The sequence below is a fragment of the Schistocerca nitens genome, chromosome 3 (genome assembly GCF_023898315.1).
Source record: "Schistocerca nitens isolate TAMUIC-IGC-003100 chromosome 3, iqSchNite1.1, whole genome shotgun sequence".
In the NCBI taxonomy this organism is placed as follows: domain Eukaryota; kingdom Metazoa; phylum Arthropoda; class Insecta; order Orthoptera; family Acrididae; genus Schistocerca; species Schistocerca nitens.
In genome coordinates this window covers 616,425,350-616,445,948 of record NC_064616.1, presented here as the reverse complement: position 1 = coordinate 616,445,948, position 20,599 = coordinate 616,425,350, and the positions used below count along the sequence as shown (strand labels likewise).

Below are 20,599 nucleotides of genomic sequence, written 5' to 3'. Positions count from 1 at the left end.
CAAGCACAAACATAATATAAATTGTAATTATTTTGTACTCAATGTACTCATAATGATCAAAGGCCAGAAATTCTTGTTATTATCAAAAAATGCAAAAGTTGTTTATGAATACAGAAACATGTTTTATATAAGTTCGACAAAGTATTGAGGCAATGTTTGATATATTTTTGTTTTGTGTTTTTTTATTTAACCTTTTTGTTGAGGCAATTACCTTTGCTAGTGCTACATGATAAATCTGTATAATTTTCTTTATTTCTAATACAGCATCCCACAGTGTTACATTACAAATCAACAATTTTTGAATAAAATTTGAATTAAACATTAACAATTTCATTTTTTCTATAGATACTGTTTATTCTTAAGTAAAAGACAGTAGGATAACTACGTAGAACAAAAATGTTCTGTAGGTTACTTGGGCCGTTATATCAGACACCAGCAAGAGAAGTGACACAAGTCAAAAAATGGCATCTTTACTGTCTGTCACTGAAAAATACATCTGAAGTGACCCAAAATGCATGAAAAATTATATTGAATTTACTGCCAGAAATACTTACTTGGAATGTAAAAAGAGCTTATAATATTTCAACATAAGTTTTAAAGAAGTTTAGTTTTCTGAAGTATTGCATTTTTGAGTTGTGTCACTGTTCTTGCCAGAGTGTGATATATCCTCATTCAGTTTCTAGATGGTTCACTGCTTTCAGTTTTTAGAGGAGTCTAGTAAGACACTGATCACATATATAAAGAAAGCCATCATTATTAGGTAATGCCTAATAGGTACGCAGCACACCCAGCATACAGGTAAGATGGGTATGACCTTAAATGTCCAAAGCTACTAGGAAAACTACCATAGACTGTGTTCATTATTGTAGTCTGTGGTAGCCTACAGAAGTTTTACGACCCTACCACTGTTTCTACTGACCTCTGTAGCTAAGGTTGCTAGCTTATGCTTGTGCATAGCACTTGACGTAGAGGTAGCTGCTTCAAATCCTGGTAGAGGAAGAAATTTTCACAAACAGCACTTGGCTGGCAAGGGGAGGAAGCATGGTGGTTTAAGTTTGTTATCAACACACCTTGCACCTGTCTTATGAATTACATTCAAAACCTCTCTGCTGTGTCTCATGTAGTTTTGCTTTAATTCATCTCAGAAGAATAAATACAAAAAAATAATATGGAATGTATGAAGAAAATTATATAAATTAAACTTGTCTAAGTATAGGTGCATGGGAGATTAGAAGACCAAAATTTTGCAACATCAAAAGCATTTGGGGCCATCTACATTAAATCTTCCACTGTAAACGATGCTGGACAAGTCTGGCAGCAGAGTAAATGGTCCAACTGAAAATCCTCGTTTTTGGAGACTGCATCTGAGACTTTCAACTCTAGAACATAGGAAAATGAGAGCACACCACATATGCTGCTCCTCTTGGTTGCCGCGAGGCAGATTTTTAGTTGATTGTGGCCAATAAGGATAATTAGAAATAGTAGCAGAAAATTGTTATGGATATATTTTATTGCATTTCAGACTATATGATGTCCAGAAGATGTTAGTTTAATTTATGTACCTGTTTTCCATAGGAAAATCCAAATCATAATCTATAATCAACTGTATGGGAATTATATTATCTCTTGAATCTTTCTATATAGTTTCCAGTACAAGTTATTCAATGATACTACATTATTTCCTTAGTATTACTGTTTATTATTTAATATTATATGGTAGCTGTAGCAGGAACTGTAGCATAACTAAATCATATATTAACTTATACCTTTGCACACTACTCCATAAAATAACAAACTTCAGTAAAAATAGTAACAGTTTTCCAGACTTTACTTTTAATGTTTGAAACTTGGACTAATTATTTGTTTCAAAATAATGCCCTTTTTAAATTTATGCTTTATAATTCAGTCAGGTCTATGAATTGAATCATGCACTGATTTGCTCTAGGGAAATAAAAAACTCATATCCTACAATTCAATACTGTCTTTGCATACTGTCAGTCTCATGGTTACCCCAACACAATTTTTGCTAAGCGGTCAAAACGTCTTTTAGCTAACATATGTTTGTGTTCAACTTGTTCTATGAATTCAGGAACATATGTCTGGAAAAAAATTGAAGAAAATTTGTCTGTAAATATTTAAGTCACATCAGAATGAATACTTTAAAATTAAAGTAAATTTTCAAATATCTATGTTTTTCACCACATTAACACGCTTATATGGAGTTTTATTTATGTAATTATTATCCATATTTACTATGCTGGTAATGAATAAACTTTGTCATATGTTGCATAAGATAAAGATTGTTTTGCCAATTACTACAGATTCATAACATAATTTTTAATTAGGTTCAATTTATGTCTACAGCTCAACACATGGTAATGTGAAGTCTCTGATACAAAACTTGGCCACCACAGTGACTAAATCTGAGTTATTCACTAAACATTGCTATAAATTTGTCTTCACCTACAATCCAAAGTCTCATCATTTGCACGAACTAGCAACGTTGTAGGCCATGACAATATCTAGAGGAAGTGTTGTCTTTCACTCAGACTGCTCTGCTGCTGTATCTGGTTGTGGACTAATGGTAAACAGCATGCAGTTTACATACAGCAGTGAGAGTTCAATGTTAGTTCTTCAGTTTTAAAAATTGTATTTTATGTTTATGGTAAAAGTAAAAGTCGCACAAAAGAGCAAAGATTATATATTTAATTTTTTGATTTGACAGTAATAGCAAAACCTAAAACATTTATGCAGAAGATATTATGGGTGCCTTTCCATATCAGAACACTTTCTGCATGGCAGTTTGTGCTCTTTGCAGCAGATGTCTGCTGCTGAATGAAGTCAAAAGCCCTGTAACTGACTTTTGCAAAAGTATTGCTCCTTACACCAATGAGCTACAGAATATGTTGCTGCTGTTGCTTTGGCAAGCTTAAAATTATTTATTGTTGTTTTGTGACTTTCCATATGAAATATCCATGATAAACTGAGCAGTAACAACAGTGCTGTGAAAATTGCTCAAGCAGCATATGGCATGGGGAATATTGAAGTATGTAATCACAATTAAAATTCACCTGAGAACATTAGGCTGGTGTGTAAAATTGTAACACTGTTGTTTAGCATGCTGATTCACATGTTACTATGAATGTATTTATTAACTGCCATTTTTTGTTTGAAGTCTAATAGTGTTCTTGAGGTTATGTGTTAAGTTTATAATATTTGAAGGTAATTAGCAATGTTACGCATGTTAGAAAATAGTGTGGCATGTGGGATGTCCAAAATGTGTCATATTCTGAGTGTAACAAAAAGGTAGGGCCAAGCTTTCAGGAAACATTCCTACTACGAAATAAATCTCGGGTGAACAGCCTGGTATGAGTGTGCATAGGACACCTTAGTAGACGACTTCTCCGATGATGCAGCTTGTCAATCCTTTTCATGCTGCGATACATCTCCTCCCCGTAGAGGTATGTGATGTGATTCTTCAATTTCTCCACATTTATGTTATGACTAAATAAATCTCGGGTGAACAGTCTAGTACGAGTGTGCATAGGACACTATGTCCTATGCACATTATGTCCTCTATACACTCATACCAGGCTGTTCACCTGAGATGTATTTCGTCATAACATACGCCTGGAGAAATTGAAGAATCACAAACATTCCTAAACATAGAGGAATAAAATGTGTTATATGAACATGGGTCCAGAAATGCTTTATTTCTATGTTAGAGTTCCTTTTACGAGTGTACCAAAACATGTACTTCACGCACAATGGAGCTGCTCAGCATTTCAGTGTTAATACTTGTAGCCTGCTAAATAATAGATTTCATGACAGAGGAATAGGTAGAGGCAAATCAATTCCTTAGCTTCCATGCTCTCTGCCCCTAAACCCACAAGAGTTTTATTTGTGGGGGCATTCAAAAGCTCTTAAGAGAGGGATAAAGACTGCTCAGTGTAGTTCCCCAGCATGACTGTAACTGACAGTTAAGGCAGCCTTCACTTCAGAAGTGACCATGTTCTCACCACACTGGTAAACAATTGTTAACTTGGTGTCACAGCTTAGGTAGGAATCTTTCAAAATACCTTACTGAAATGAAATGATAAAAAAAATATCAAGTGAATTTAATAGGATAATTCAGCCTCACTCTAGGAAATAAGTAGATAATCACTGAAAATTATTCTGCAATGTTTCCACATCTCAACTGCACAAGCAGCATGAATAATATGTTTCCACAGCAAATTTGTTTCTTCAGTAGGACTAAACCTTTCTTGCACTTAAGCAGAATACTATCTATGATGGTGGGCCTTTGCAGTACTCCAGCTCCCTATGGCCTTATTATTACTACCCTGCATCTTAACCAATGTTCTTGTAAGCATAATTTTCACCAAAACCATCGGAAAAGTTCTCTTGATGTTACAGCAGCTTCAAAACAGCCTCATTCACTAATGACTGTATTCAAATGAATGCATTCTAACCACAGTTTGTAACATTAGTGACATTATCTGTCATAACTGATGTTTTATTTCTTAATCAGTGGATGAACTGGTAAGTGCTTAAAGTACTTTTAAATAATCAAGTCAACATTGTTGAATTTAAATTTCAGTAATGCACATTTACTGTCATAGAACATTTTGGTGTTCATCAGCTTGTGGATAAACTCATAGAATACTCATTAAGATTAGATTAGATTAGATTAGATTAGTACTAGTTCCATGGATCATGAATACGATATTTCGTAATGATGTGGAACACAAACTGCACCTATTACAAGATTTGTGTAGGAAGATTTTTTGAAGGTGTTAGAATACAGAGCTCTTACACTTTCAAAAACATATTCTTATTAACCAATAGAAACATATTCTTAAAATAGCTTTTATGCTAGATTCTGTTTTTATGGGTGCACACTCTTATCCTTGTTGTATAAAATTTCCAGAAACCTAAATTTTATATCTAAAATATTTTACTAAAATTTTTTCATAGTAATATTTTTGGACACAAAAAATTTGGGCTAATAGATTTAAGAAATAATTCACACAGGAGAATCATACAAACATACTACCATCTGAACACTGCTCAGACTCCCAAAAGAGGACATAGAACTACAACTGAAAGAGTTGGAAACAAATAAGTTGCAGGCCTGGTTAGAATCCAGGACTACTATTATTCTTTATATACATAAATGATCTGACAGACAGGGTGAGCAGAAATCTGTGACTGTTTGCTGATTATGCTGTTTTGTACAGAAAGGTGTCATTTTGAGTGCCTGAAGAAAGAAATTATGTAAACAACAGGTGGATGGGAGTGAAAAGAAAGGGAATGTAAGGAACTATTGATGTCAGCTGCACCATGACTTCATGTGGAATCCGCAGTGCTGAGCAAAAATTTGTGCCGGACTGAGATTCGAACCTGGGATCTTCTGTTTACTAGGCAGTTGCATTAACCACTCCACCACCAGAGCACCGTGGTTATCATAACTGCTCAGACTATCTAAGAATGTCTCATGGTTGACCCACATTCCTACCTAGCACTGACTATCCACAGCCCCTCTCCATGTCCTCCATGCCACTACTTTGAGATTCCTACAGAAGGTTGAATGAATCGTGCATCTGCACTGAAGGTGGTCAATTCATTGCCCACTGGGGTGAATCAATTAATAAAGGTGTTGTGACTGTTCTTTTGGACGTATCTGAAATTTAAATAATATGTATCACAGCTGCAGATTCCATGTGGTGTATGATCTTTCAGACATGTCCAGAAGAACAGACACCATGCATTCATATAACTGATTCACCTCACTGTGCAATGAACCCACCACCTTCATTGTAGATGCACAATTCGTTTGACCTCCTGCGTGGATCTCAAAGTAATAAGCATGGAGAACATGAATGGGGACTGTGGATAGGTGGTGCTAGATGGGTTGTGGGTCAGCTGAGAGGGATGCTGAGATAGTCTATGCAATTGTGATATGCACTGTGTCTGGCTGGCACAGTGGTTAATACAACTGCATAGTAAGTGGAAGATCCCAGGTTCGTATCCTGGTCCAGGATACATTTTCATTCATCACTGATGATTCTGCATGAAGCCCCATTTCACCTGTCATCAACAGTACCTTCCCTTTCCTTTCCTTTCTCTCCCCTCCACCTTCAGTTTACATTATATGTATCACAGCTGCAGATTCTGCATGGTGTATGTTGTTTTGGACATGTCTGAAAGAACAGACACCATACATTCATATAGGATAATACATGATGACTTCGACAGAATTTCTATCTCATGTGATAAATAGCAGCTAGCTCTAAACATAGATAAATGTAATATGAGAATGCAGGCTTTCTCGGCAAATCTTGATGATAAAATCTTCTAGGGTTGACAGCCGAGACAATACGTTGTTCTCCAGCAACATTTCAGCAAGTTTCTTACTTGCCTGAAGATGGCAAGTAAGAAACTTACTGAAAAATTGCTGGAGAACAATGCATTGACTCAGCGGTCAACCCGAGAAGATTTTATCATAGATAAATATAAGTTAATGCATATGAGTACAAAAACAATCCCATAATATTTGAATTCAGCATTAGTAGTGTACTGCTTCACACAGTCACATTGATTAAATATCTAGGTGTAACATTGAAAAGCAATATAGAATGGAATGAGTACATAAGGATTTTAGTAGGGAAGCCAAATGGTCAACTTTGATTCATTAGGATAATTTTAGGAAAATGTGGTTCGTCTGTAAAGGAGACCACGTATAGGATACTAATATGACCCATTACCAAGTACTGCTTGAGTGTTTGGGATCCCCACCAGGTCAGATTGAAGGAAGACATCAAAGCAATTCAGAAGCAGACTGCGAGATTTGTTAACAATAGGTCTGAACAACATGCAAGTATTATGGAGATGCTTTGGGAATTCAAGTGGGAATCTGTGGAGAGAAGGTGATGTTTGTTTTGAGGAATGCTATTGAGAAAATTTAGAGAACTGGCATTTGTAACTGACTGCAGAATGATTCTACTGGCACCAATGTACATTTTGTGTAAGGATCATAAAGATAAGATAAGAGAAATTAGGACTAATATGGAGGCATATACACAGTTGTTTTTCCCTCGCTCTGTTTGAGAGTGGATCAGGAAAAGAAATGATTAATAGTGGTACAAGGTATCATCCACCATCCACCATGCACCATACGGTGGCTTGCAGAGCATGCATGTAGATGTATATGTGGAACACTGGGTTTTTGAAAGGTTTGCATTCTGAAATTTGAATGCATCTGTGACAATGGTGGTTTTTAGGACTAGTATTACCTGATTTATAAAATTTAGAAAAAAAAACCAAGACATTCTTTACACATCATAAATATAAGGCTTTCAAATAATTATTAGCAGGGTTAGATTTGCAGGGAAACATGGTCTTTCATGTGTCTTAAGTTATGAATATTTCCTTAAAGAAAATGTTTCTACACAAAATATTTATACTGTTATTATCAGCCACAATTAGGATTAGAAAATTACAGCTTAGCAAATAATTTTGATATTTTATTTATATGTACCAGTGACAGATTACCAGTAGTGTAAAATAAAAAAGAGAGAAAATAATATTTATATCAGGAGTGGTATCAGAGCAAGTAGAGTTCTTCTATCTTGTTAGGTTTCAAGTTCTGAGCTCATAAGGAGCACTAAATCCCCCACTGCTCCTCCCCTTGTTAAATCGCAGCTGAGGAATTGAAAACTGATCTAGTATTAGTACTTCCAAAAGTACAAATGTAGTCAGAAGACTCTGAATCATATTCAGCATCATATGTCACATTTTTATATCACTGGGATTTTTATATCACTTTAGAGGTTAACACAATGCAAGAAATAATCTATATTTTGTCTCTCACATAGCTTGCTACAAACAGATCAGAATCCCAGTGTCATGGTACGATGTCCCTCATTTTCAGTTACTTCTATAGAGCCAGCTGTGACAATAAACCTCTGTAGGCTATTCAAGATCATGCATATATTATTTCATTCAAGTGTTGAGTAAAATGCTATGATGAGATTCCTTTGTCATCATTTAATAATTTTCCAGAAATGGCTGCAAATTTATACATGCAATTCCAGTTTTCCATTATCAACTTTTCTGACAGGATCAGTTTAATTCATAGCTGAGATTTAATTTAAAAAATGGACCATCAATGGGGTCTTCAGTGCATCTTACAACTTAGGAACTGTGTTGGAAGTATTATGGCCATGCGGTTCTAGGCGCTCAGTCCGGTACCGCGCGACTGCTACGGTCGCAGGTTCGAATCCTGCCTCGGGCATGGATGTGTGTGATGTCCTTAGGTTAGTTAGGTTTAAGTAGTGCTAAGTTCTAGGGGACTGATGACCACAGATGTTAAGTCCCATAGTGCTCAGAGCCATTTGAACCATTTTTTGGAAGTATTATACAGGCATTAGTGGTTGTGGTGCCTGGTTTTACCAGTTCTCCTCGAGTTGATGTGAGGGTTTTGTGTGACATCAAGATGACTTTTCTCACAGCTGTGCTGAGAATTATAGTTACTTGAGCTTTGGCCAGGCACAGCACATTATAGAGTACTAATAGTATGGACAAAGGAGCCTGATGAGTGCAAAGGCCCATGGTTGTAGCGAGATGCCAAATAAGCTGTAGCTATGGGCATAATTGGTAAACATACCTATATTTTAAACATTTTCATGGGTCACTGGCAATGTGTGGAAACAATGAGTCAGTGGTTGCCCCTCATGGTGGGATGAAGAGTGGTCTTAGTGTCAAGTGGGACAAAGGATGTGGTAACTAATTCCAGGAGCATATCAGTTTATCAAGTTTGATACTTGGGGTCTACTGATTTTGGCCAGGCTATGTTTTGAGTATGGAAAGTATGCAAGAACGAAAAACTATGCCATCTCTAATGGCCTTATCATCAATGGGACGTTAAATCCTAATCTCTCTTCCTAAGTTATGTTCCCGTCTGCATACATGAAGTTTTGTCTATAATTCTTACTCCTGAAGGCAAGTATTGTGATTTATCACAGCGGGAAGTATGTAACTTTATGGCAGCAGATTCCAGTGGTGAAAGGTGACTGACAATTGTGGTTTTCAATGTAGAAGACATAAAGAAGCTGGTGTTATCATTCAAAGGCAGCCAACAACAAGCCTGAGGAGCTACTGCTCATATGAAACAGCAAGGCAAGGCTTGTTAAAGCAAGAGTAAACCATAATTTTCCCCACAAGAACTGACATGTTTGATTTCCTGTTAGTTTTGGACACTTCTTTACGAGCTGTGGTCCTGAGAATTTTTCTTTGCTGTTACATCCAATGAAACTTCAGAGTGCTAGTTGGGGATTAAATGGCTATTTGGAACTTATCCAAATGCAGTCAGATGACTTTATTACCTGTGGGGACTCAATCAGCGAGACTCCCCAACACATCTCTGAATTTTGAGTGAAGCTGAGCAGATATTCTCTGTCAGTTTAGTCTGGATTTGACCTGTGTTACTATAGGACATTTGGTCCACAACACTGCATAAATAAAGTAGTAAACTCTTAATCTATGGATCTGTCTCATATCTTAGTGCACCCATCATCCATACCTGAGCTCCACACTGGTGACATATGACTACCGCATTGTGCTGTATTTTCTTGCTTTACTACAGAACCAGTTACTGCAGAACAACAATGCAGCCATTATCACACTCCACCACTATGCATTTTATGTGAACCGACAGGGATTTTCCTGCATCCTTGTTATACGTGCCATGCTATGACATAGAACATTCATGTGCAATGCATCAAACTGTGTTCAGACCTGAAACAAAATCAGAATTGTGTAGTGCACTGACCACCCAGTGCATCTATGGTGTCTTGCCCTCCATCAGTGCACAAGAAATGGCTCATTTGGCCATGAAATATATAACTGACATGTTTAGTGCTTCACAATGGCACTTTGAACACTGTTCACAGGACTTGCATTCAACTATGAAGTGTCATTACAGTGCGAGATGGAGACATGCTATCCAACTAGTTAGACTGTGTACTCTTATTGACCCTACTGTTTGGACTGTACTGCGTTTGGACAGTAAACATTTTCATGATTGTGCCTTTCAACCAGTTGAACAGTGCTTGGACATTATTTTCACCCTTCTATTTTGTACAATTGATAATGTGAAACTGCCACCATCAACAATGGAAGTAATCTTGCCTTACCACAACCTCCACTTGCCCTGCGATGGCAAGAACCCACCAATTCAACTGGCCATCACCGATCATGACTCTCTTGTCACCATGCCACCCAAGCTGGCCAAGGTATCATGACTTCACCTGACAGTCACTAAAGAAGCTGGCACCACCTCTTCACTGTGGTAGTCAGCTGTGATATCATGTCTCCATCTGAACAACACTGAGACAATGGGATTTGGCCTGATCACTGCCTTGCAAGAGGACAACACTTGCCTACAGCAGTGGCCACATGACATACCAATTATTTGCATGGAGGATGCTGGTCTCCTGCCACATGCCACACATCTATGTTGGTTCTACCTGCATCTCAGCTCTTCTGCACGCAAATGCCAATGGCCATGCACACTTTTCTACCAAGTTCCACCACCCACATCACACATGCTAAATCAAAGATGCTACTCAAGGCACTCACCTCTGGATACAACAACATCCCCAATGACATCGTACTACAGCATTTGTGCCACCTGGAGAACACACTGTTACTGCAGTGATTAAGACATTCCAGCAGCATACCACGGTGTCACTGACATCCAGTGGATAGATTGTTACATACAAGAAGCCATCTCCATGAACATGTGTTCCCTCCTGAACAGCTGCAACAGATGTGTGACCAAGTCATAGTATACAGTTTGCTGGTTTCAAATAACACTCTCTCATAACAGATGACAAATGCAGTGCAGGGCACATGATCTGTGCCCCTCTCATGGTTATGACTTCTCAATGTGATGACTCATACTCTATGACCTCTGCAAGAAATGAATTGTTTATGCTTCACAACAAAAATGATTACAGCACGGCTGGTTATGTGCATCCGCAACTCCACCCAGTGAGAAATTTTCCACCTACACCCTGTCTCACAACCAGCCATGAAGTGGTTGGTCATGTACACCTGCACGAAGATGACTACACCAACATTCCACTCCTCTTCTCTCCTCATCCCACCTCTGCAGTACCAGGAAGGAAGGGACTCTGTGGGGACTCAGCCAGCGAGATTCCCCAACACCACATCTATGACTACTGAGCAGATACTCTCTGCCAGTTTAGTCTTGACTCAACCTGTATATGTTAAGATGTTCTGTTCACAACACTGTACATACATTATGTAAATAAAGTAGCGATCTTTAATGTATGGATCCATGTTATACTTTATCACATCCATCCATACCTGAGTGCCTTCAACTACTGAAGTGAGTCTCTAAAGACCTGAAGACAACATCAATGACATGTAATTGAGTTTTGTTCATAATTTAGGGATGAACTGATATCGGAAAACTTACAGAAGCAATGTTTTTGTTTTGGTCTCAAAATGTTTAATTTTTTTCACTCTGATGCTACCTAAAACCTCTGCTTTACTATTTATTGACTTCTCGATAATTTTGCAATTTTTACATGCCGATGTCAGTGTGAGGTTGATAGTCTCTATTCCTATTTGTTGGTATGTTCTTGCTATATTTATATGATCCCTATTTTTTCAATTATGCAAGAATTGATGAGTAATAGTTTCAAGAGACAACTTTATGTGCCCAAGAGCTGTCTTGAAGGTGCTTTTAAAATTTTGGAATACTTTCAAAGTTTCAGACCAGTTTTGGGCATGTAAGACACTTGAGAGGGTAAGAGAAAACAATTTTGTTTACTTAACACTAACACTGATGTCAGTATTATTGCCTTTGTAAACATATTTTCACCAAAGAGGTTTTGTTCAAGCAGGAACAATATCCAGATAACAGAACATTAAACTGTGTGCAAGTGCATAATTTATGGGAATTCCAGTGGGGGAAAGGGGTGATGTTCTACAACTCCAGTTTGTTATCTCCACAGTGCGGTCACAGTCATCTGTAAAAGAAAAGGCGTACTGTTGCAATTAAGTGGCAAATAATGGATCTGTGGAGTATAGGAGTGTTGATGCCTTTCCCACATTGTTCAACAATTCCTTGACAATCAGAAATTAAGTCTGGGTTATACTCTTATACTCTCAATGACCACTGTTTAAATATTGTGGTTTTATTTATTTATTTAGCCTAGGTATTTTGGATTCAAATAATGATGAAATTTCTACCACTGAAACTTATGTTCAGTTTCATATTTTCCAGATGATTATTTAAATGGAAGCATGACACCTCTGGTTTGCTCACACTCATTAGGGATCTCCAGATTTATAAATAAGTCTCCAGCAGAGGCAAGTCTTTGGTCACCATCTCTTCTCTCTGCTCCAGTTCCTTATGCTGTACATTAAGAGTCAGGTCATCTTTATAGCAGAATTTTCTGAATGAAGAGTCAGGAAGGTTAGATAGCTACAGATTGAACAGTAATGGTGAGAGAACCAATCCTTGGGAAAATCCATTGTTGAGATTCCTCTCCTTGCTTAACCAACTTCCAATGATTATCTGGAGTTTCTGATTATTTAGCTTGCTGTTAAGAAGTTACACAATCATTCTACACAGTATAATATGAAAAGTTTATAGAGTAGGCCTTCCCTCCACATAGCATCAACAACACTTTGGATATTTTTAGCTTCATTTGGAACCCTGCCTCTATGAAGGATGTAAGAGACAACACTGGGTCACAGCAGCTGTGCCCTTGTCTGAAGTCTGCCTAATCAGTTGGAATGTACTCTAGAACAACACTATTTTTTCTGTCATAGATCAGCCTTTCAGCACATAACAGCAGCTAAGGAGGGCTATCAGGTGACAGCATTTTATCTGGTTGCTGAATTTACCACATTTCAAAATAGAAATTATCTTCATCTTCTTAAACTCTGATGGTAGGTGGCTGGTCAGCAGGATGTCAGCACAGAATTCTGCCAACCACTTCCTGGCAAATCTTCCCATATGAATCATGTATTCAGGATGAATGTCAAACTGATGTAGTTTGGCATCGTGAATCAGTAGCACATGGATATCTCCAGCCATTCCAGCACAGTCTTCCTGCACGTACTGTTGCATTCATGTTGCCAGATGTTGTTGTGGGTCACTGTGTATAATGCACTCTCCAAGCTCTACTTTATTATTTTTTCATTTAAATACTTGCTGTCACTAAGATCACAGCAGGTTGAACTCTCTGTTAATTTACTAATTATTATACAGAATAGCATGCAACTAAGTAGAGTTAAATACAGCAGTAAAGAGCTTTGTGCATGTCTGCATTCAGTTTTGATTGCCGACTGACACACTACTTGGTTAATTTCAAGAAGCAGGCAACACAAAACAACAACAAAAACAACAACAGGTCAGAACTGTTTCTATATGTTGTCAGCAGATGACTGAAATTAAAATTAGTGCCAGCTGAATCATTTTCAGCCAAAAAGAGATGATTACTTAATGTGGCATTCTGCTCTAACAATTACACCTTGATCAATTTTACATGAATATTCTGACAACATATAGGTGCTGCTAGTATAAATTCATCAGGATCTAAATTAAGAATGAACTGTACCAGCTGCAGGGTGCTCTTTAGAAACTCCACTCCATGCTCAGCTTTGTGAGACTTTTATCATTATTTTGGTTTTCTACACATTGTTACTTTATTTGATTTACACAGGGAGACAAAATAACTCTGGTCTTAGCACACTGTCACCAGCACCAAAATTCAGTTTACTGTGTGGCCCTGCATCTTAAATGTACTGCAGACTTGAAATTTCATTCATCTGATGCTTTTCTTGCATTTACTGATACAGCATCAGCAGTGATTATATAGTTATCATTCTGAGTACCGTAGATGATACTTTTCTTTCTTTGTTATATACTGAAAGACAGTTATGCTTTAGAATGACACAATATAGAAATTACAGTTTGTATTTCATGTTGGTTATTACATTTTTTATGACAATTGCTTCTCCCTTCCTGTTAGCAGATGGTGGAATTGAACTTGCACAGCATATACTCACTCTTTTCATTTCCTCATGGCTTTTTGAACCTTTTCTGTCATACCACATGGTTCCATGCACAGTTAATTTTCTTAATTTCAAACTTTGTTTGTAGTTATGAAATTTACCTGTGGATGTTAGTGTTTTTCATTCAGTGCTACATTGTTAAGTTTTTTTTTATGAAAACATTCTCACACAACATTTTTTTAAAATATACAGTAGTCAAAAGAACAAGTACTATTTGCTTGTAATGTTGACAATATAACAATTGGAAATACTCTGCTAAAAATCCTGAATAATTCTGGTGAATGATCTTTGCAGTGTGTAGTATATTTAAGATGGGGAAAAGAAAAATAATTATGACATCTACTGAAGAAGAGGGGAACCCAAACAAATTATTCTCCTGTAAATCTATGATGTACAATTTCTAGTCGGTGTATCTGAAATTTATTTGTAACTATGCTTTAGTCCCTTACCCTGGGTACAGAAATGCAGAAACAGGAACCATAATTCTATTTGTTTGCTAGTTTGGTCCTCAGTCAACTCAGCACCTGTGTACATGGCACCTCTGAACACCCACCATCTTATGCAATGCTCTGCTTAAGCGTGATAATGATTTGAGCCTGCTCAAGAAACAGATCAGTTATGGATGCTTTTCCTCTTGGTACCACAATAATTGAATACTGGCAGTATTACAGAATATGTTTGGCCACCCTGCAGTCACTAGCTTATTTTATGAAATTGTGCTAGATTATCAGTTGACATTTTGCTGTTATTTTGATTAGATATTCTGAGTGATTCTCACTTAAAGTGTGACATTGAGTTAATAAAATTAAGTTTTGAGTTCAGGAAAGTTTGTTCTACACAGAAGTTACAACTAATCTCATCTGCCTTATCCGTCAGTCTGGCAATGAGAGCGGTAATACGGCAGCAGCTCACTAGCACAGTGCTAATGTGGTTGCTTCGTAAAGCAAAGGATGCCTTATCTGTCAGTTCCAATCTTCCTGGGGATCCAGTATATTTTGCCAGCTTTTTACCTCTTCACTGGCCAAGCTGTAAGCAGTCAGACTGAAAAATGTGCAAGGAAATCTTAACAAAATATCTCCATCACAAGTCTTCTCACATTTTCAGTTCAGCACCCTGTAGACACAGAGGTGAAAAATTTATGAACTTTGGACCTGCACACTCATTAATACTGCATTTTCTGCTTTTTCAGACTTTTTTTGTAAATATACAGTTTGATACATTAATGTGTGGCATTCAATAATTTGTTAACTGTGTTATTTTATGCATCTATCCCCACTGCCAGACTGCCACACTGTTATAGTAGTCCTGAAATGATTCTTGAGTATGACAGAACTGTACGTAGACAAAGGTCATTTAATAGTAAAAAGTATATAATGACTTACTGATTTGTGAAGTTTTGGGCAGGTTCATGTTATATTATTTCTCATTTAGTTAAAATAGACTTTCTTTGTAAGGTTAGAGTGATAAGTTGTAATATATTGCTGTTAGTGAGTACATGTTTTTCTAGTTAATTTTTTTTTAGTGATGGAAGAACAGAATGATTGTAACAACCAATTGGAGAGTCAACTGGTTTTTTTTTTTTTTTTTTTTTTTGTGTTCAGTTGATTTTTTCAGTTGAATGAAACAACTGAATGAAAATAGTGTCAGTGACCACATCAGCATCATGAAGGGTTTTCAGTCACTCTCTAGGTTTTTGTGGTTTCACTCAATGTAAGACAACCGACTGACTCAAGGCTGTAACAGTTAAATCAGTTATATGAACGTTTTCACTCAGTCTATGGGTTTGAGTGAGTTCATGTACATACCTTTTCAGCCTTTTCAGTTATACATGAAGCATGACTATGGTTACCAACTTTTTTGTAGACAAAAAACATATCTTATTTCAAGGAGAGGTGAACAAGTATATTTATAAAAATGACGTATTTTCAGAATTTGTGTATTTATTTACTGTATGATTTTTTTAACATCTGGCATTAAAAATGGATTTTTGGTTGCTCTTAAAAGGTTAAGAACAGGTGTTACATTATAAATTTATGTTTAACAAGATGAACAATTACTTTTTTATTTAAATTTATTGAAGTGTTGGCTGTCTTTTCTCACTAGTTTGCACCCATCACCACTAATTCTCTTTTGGTAAATGCTGAGGTGATATGAACAGAAAGCATAAAAGATATAGTTCTTTAAGGTGATGACAGGTGTTAATATTAACGAACTATCAATTTAATGTCATGGTTGCAAAATACTGACACAAATTATTTACAGCTGACTGGAAAAACTGGTAGATGCCAACCTTGGGGAAGATGAGTTTGATTTCCAGAGAAATGTTGGAACACATGAGGCAATACTGACCCAACAACTTATCTTACAAAATAGCTTAAGGAAAGGTAAATCTATGTTTATAGTATTTATAGATTTGAGGGACGATTTTGACAATGACAAGAATGCACTCTTTAAATTACTGGAGGTAACTGGGGTAAAATGCAAGAAGCAAAGGGTTATTTAAAACTTGTACAGAATCCAGGCAGCAGTTATAAGAGTCAAAGGGAATGAAAGGCAAGCAGTGGTTGAGAAAGGAGTATGATAGGTTGTAGCCTATCCCCAGTGTTATTCTGTCTGTACATTGAGGAAGTTGTGAAGGACAACAAGGAAATATTTTTAAGGGTATTAAAGTTCAGGGAGAAGAAATACAAACTTTGCAGTTTGCCATTGACATTGCAAATCTGTCAGACAGCAAAGGACTTGGAAATGCTGTTGAACTGGATGGATAATGTCTTAAAAGGAGGATGTAAGATGACCATTAACAAAAGCAAAACAAGAGTAGTGGAATGTAGTTGAATTAAATCAGGTGATGCTGAGGGAATTAAGTTAGGAAATGAGACATTAAATGTAAATGATGCATTTTTTCTAACTGGGCAGTAAAATAGTCAATGATGATAGTCAGTGATAGCTGAAGTACAGAGGATAAAAGACATTGACTGTCAATGGCAAAAAAGGTTTTCTGAAGAGGAGAAATTTGTTAACAGCAAATATAAATTTAAGTGTTAGGAAGTCTTTCTGAAGTCATTTGCCTGGAGTGTAGCCTTGTATGGAAGTGATACATGGACAAACAGCAGTTCAAACAAGAAGATAACAGAGGTTTTGAATGCTGAAGATTAGATGGGTAGATCATGTAACTAATGAGGAGGTACTGAAAAGAATTGGGGAGAAAAGAAATTTGTGGCTTAACTTGACTAAAAGAAGAGGACAGCTGATAGGACACATTCTGAGATATCAAGAAATCACCAATTTAGTATTGGAGGGAAGTGTGGGGGTTAACAGTTGCAGAGGAAAACAATGAGATGGGTACAGTAAGCAGGTTCAAGTGGATGTGGGTTGCAGTAGTTATTCAGAGAAGAAGAGGCTTGCACAGGATAGAGTAGCATGGAGAGCAGCACCAAAATGATATTCAGATTGAAAATTATAACAATGACAACAACAACAACAACAACAACAACAACTGTCATTTGTCAGAAGTATTTCTTTTGCAAGAAATATTTGTCATCAATCATTAACCTTATTAAAATTTCTTTAATTAACATAGTTTCAGTATATTAATAATCTTTTCTAATATGGTTTATCACACTGAATTTATCTTGAGAATCACTATTTATCCAGTAATATGATTTCTTCCATTTCCACACTGCAGAGCATTTTGATCCAGACACGAATTTCATTGCTAAGTAAATGCCTATACATAAACATGGAATAAAAAAGAATTAAAACCTACTTATTGATAAAAAGCAAATATCATAATAACAATAAAAGTGATGACAGGGGATAACAGAGTGCAGTCAACAACAATAATTTAACAATTCTAAAATGATTCAATGTTTCCACCTAGAATTGAGTGCATCAAGAATCAAGTTACTCCAGTTGTCTCTCCAAGTGGTCCAGGTGGATGCAAATGTTGTTGCAGATTGTTTACAGCTGTAGTTATAGAAGGGCTTAACTGTAAACCTGAAGTACCAATGTGTGACTGTGAATAGTACTTCTTCCATGCCTGTGAAATACTATAGCTGGTACTTCTCAAAGGCTGTTATATGAAGACAGTTTTGTGTGTATGTGTGTGATTTGTGTGTACATAGCCTATAACATGATTGTCTGCACAATATATGTAACATCCACACAAATGGCTGAATAATTATTTAAGTGCTAGATTCAAATGATTAATCAGCACCATATCTTTCCAGTAAATTGGAATGCAATCAATCACTAAAATTTGTTGAAGTCCCTTTCTTCTTCATGTACTCCTAACATAACTTTTGTGCTTATCTTAGTACACCAAGAACACATCATGTTAATTAAACACACGTTAACACTTTATGATCTGATGGGACGTTTTCAGTCCCACATTTCTTTTTAAAAAATAAGGAAAGCATAAAACACTCTCTTTCATTAGGAGCCTATCAGGACTGTTGCACCCTGTTTATTCTTACATTGTTAACATATCACAGTACTTTTATGAATTATTATCTGTGGCTCTAGGGCAGTTTGGATCTCAGCACTTGCAATGCTCATGCTATTTAGATGTGTTTGGTTTGATGTTGGTCATTCTGTGCTTAGGTTTGAGTGTTTACTGTGTTAATCTGGGCCTTATATTTTCCCCCCAATTTATGCTAACAACTGTTTCAAAGCACAAAATATTACAAATGTTTGGAAAAGTTTTGTGTAAAATATTCTGTACTTGTAAGTCCCATCATGTCTATAGCTTCATGTTTTTACATAACAGGCCATGGTAACATACTGGTAACTGGAAGATAAGGAGATAATGGAGTTACTCTAGAAGTTCTCCACATCTGATATTTATACACCAATTTATAAAAATAGTGATTCTGAAACAAAACATATTCTTGAATAATTCAAACTGATCAATTTACAGACCAGACAAACAAGAAATGATACCACACTATATTTTCACTTATTTCCCAGAAGCTGAGGAAATTCAATTTGGTGAGGGTAGTGATAACAAGAAATAGATCCAAATTATTTTCAGACTAAAAGAAGAAAGAGGAGGTTTTTGTTTTCAAATGAAATTTGAACCCAAAATCTTGGGGCTCATGCACATATTTTACTGCTAATAATGGAAAATGTGGAAGCTATGCTATTTACAATATAGAATCCAGAAATCACTCAAAGTGCTTCAAGTGTAAGGTGTTTTTATGTCTCAATGAGAGAGAATGTTTTTAACAAGACCAGTTCTCATTAAGTAACATCTGTCGATGACGGGTCTCTGAAGCCCCTTTTTGAAAAAAATGAAATAAAAGACCAAAAATATATATGTCACCAATTTTCTTTCTACTAAAGTGATTTCCAACCTGCCACAATGACATTAAAAAAATTTAAAATAATTAACACCAAAGAACAAAAATTCAGAACATAAAGGGTTAGTTGCATTTTGAAGAACGTAATTCACGGTAATATATTAATCAGTTTTAAATGATGAAAAGACTGCCTTCCATTGGAGGAATGAGTTGATAACTCAGTCAGACTAAAACACAATAGAGCAGTTTCAGTTGAAAAATTGAATACATGGTTCAAGCATTAGAAAACTTACAGGCTGATTTCACTTGAAAAGAAAGAATGAGTAATTCATACAATATGCAAAACGATTACTGAGTGAATCCAGTGTTATCATCCAGTTGCACCTACTGGCTGCTGTCAGTAAAAAGAATGAATGAATAGTTCTACCAATGCCTGAAACTATAACTGAATTAGTCAATGATTTTCCAATAAGTGACTCTATCAATGTTTTCATTTGTTTGTTAGTTTATTGTACATGACAGATAAATGCAAGAGAGAACTTAATTGTTAAGAGTATATTCTGTCACATTATCTACAACTGTAGGACAATGTCTGTGTAATTTTTCCACTCTCATCTGTAGAAAACTGCTTGTTACAGAAGTTCTTAAGCAAAATTTGAAGTGTATTTTCATTTGGAAAGGAATTTACTTGAAGGACAATCTTTAAGGAGTAAAGACTGTGAACATCTGAGGGCGCAAGATTGGTGGAGTAAGTGCAGTGAAGGATGGCCATCCAATCAAGCTCCTGGCTGGCCTCCTTTGTCAAATCAGGAAAGTTCAGGCAGACATCATCATCTAGTAGCAGCACTTAAGGTAGTCTTCTTGTCTACTTATCTCACATTGTACCTGCAATGAATATCAGTTACTGAGTGACATGATACTCACATTGAGGAAGATGACAGTTCAAATCCATGTCCAGCCATTCAGATGTAGGTTTTCCATGATTTCTCTAAATCACCTAGAGCAAATGTCAGGATGGTTCCTTTGAAAGGGCATGGCTGGTTTACTTCTCTATCCTTCCCTCATCCTAGCTTGTGCTTTGTCCCTAATGAACACTTTGTCGTGGCATGTTCAACTCTAATCCTCTCCTCCTCCTAATATCAGTTGTTAGTAATAAACGTCACAGCCCTGGAAAGCAATTT

At 36.4% G+C, this 20,599-nt stretch overlaps 1 protein-coding gene across 1 annotated transcript in view; it reads right to left on the bottom strand.

The window, feature by feature from the left end:
• Positions 1-1,986: 1,986 nt before the first annotated feature.
• LOC126249362 (IQ and ubiquitin-like domain-containing protein) overlaps positions 1,987-20,599 on the bottom strand; it is a 222,711-nt gene continuing 204,098 nt past the window's right edge. Inside the window, exon 12 of the mRNA XM_049951015.1 lies at positions 1,987-2,099. Coding sequence (XP_049806972.1) covers positions 2,007-2,099 — 93 coding nt within the window. The 3' untranslated portion in view covers positions 1,987-2,006. The remainder of the gene's footprint in view (positions 2,100-20,599) is intronic.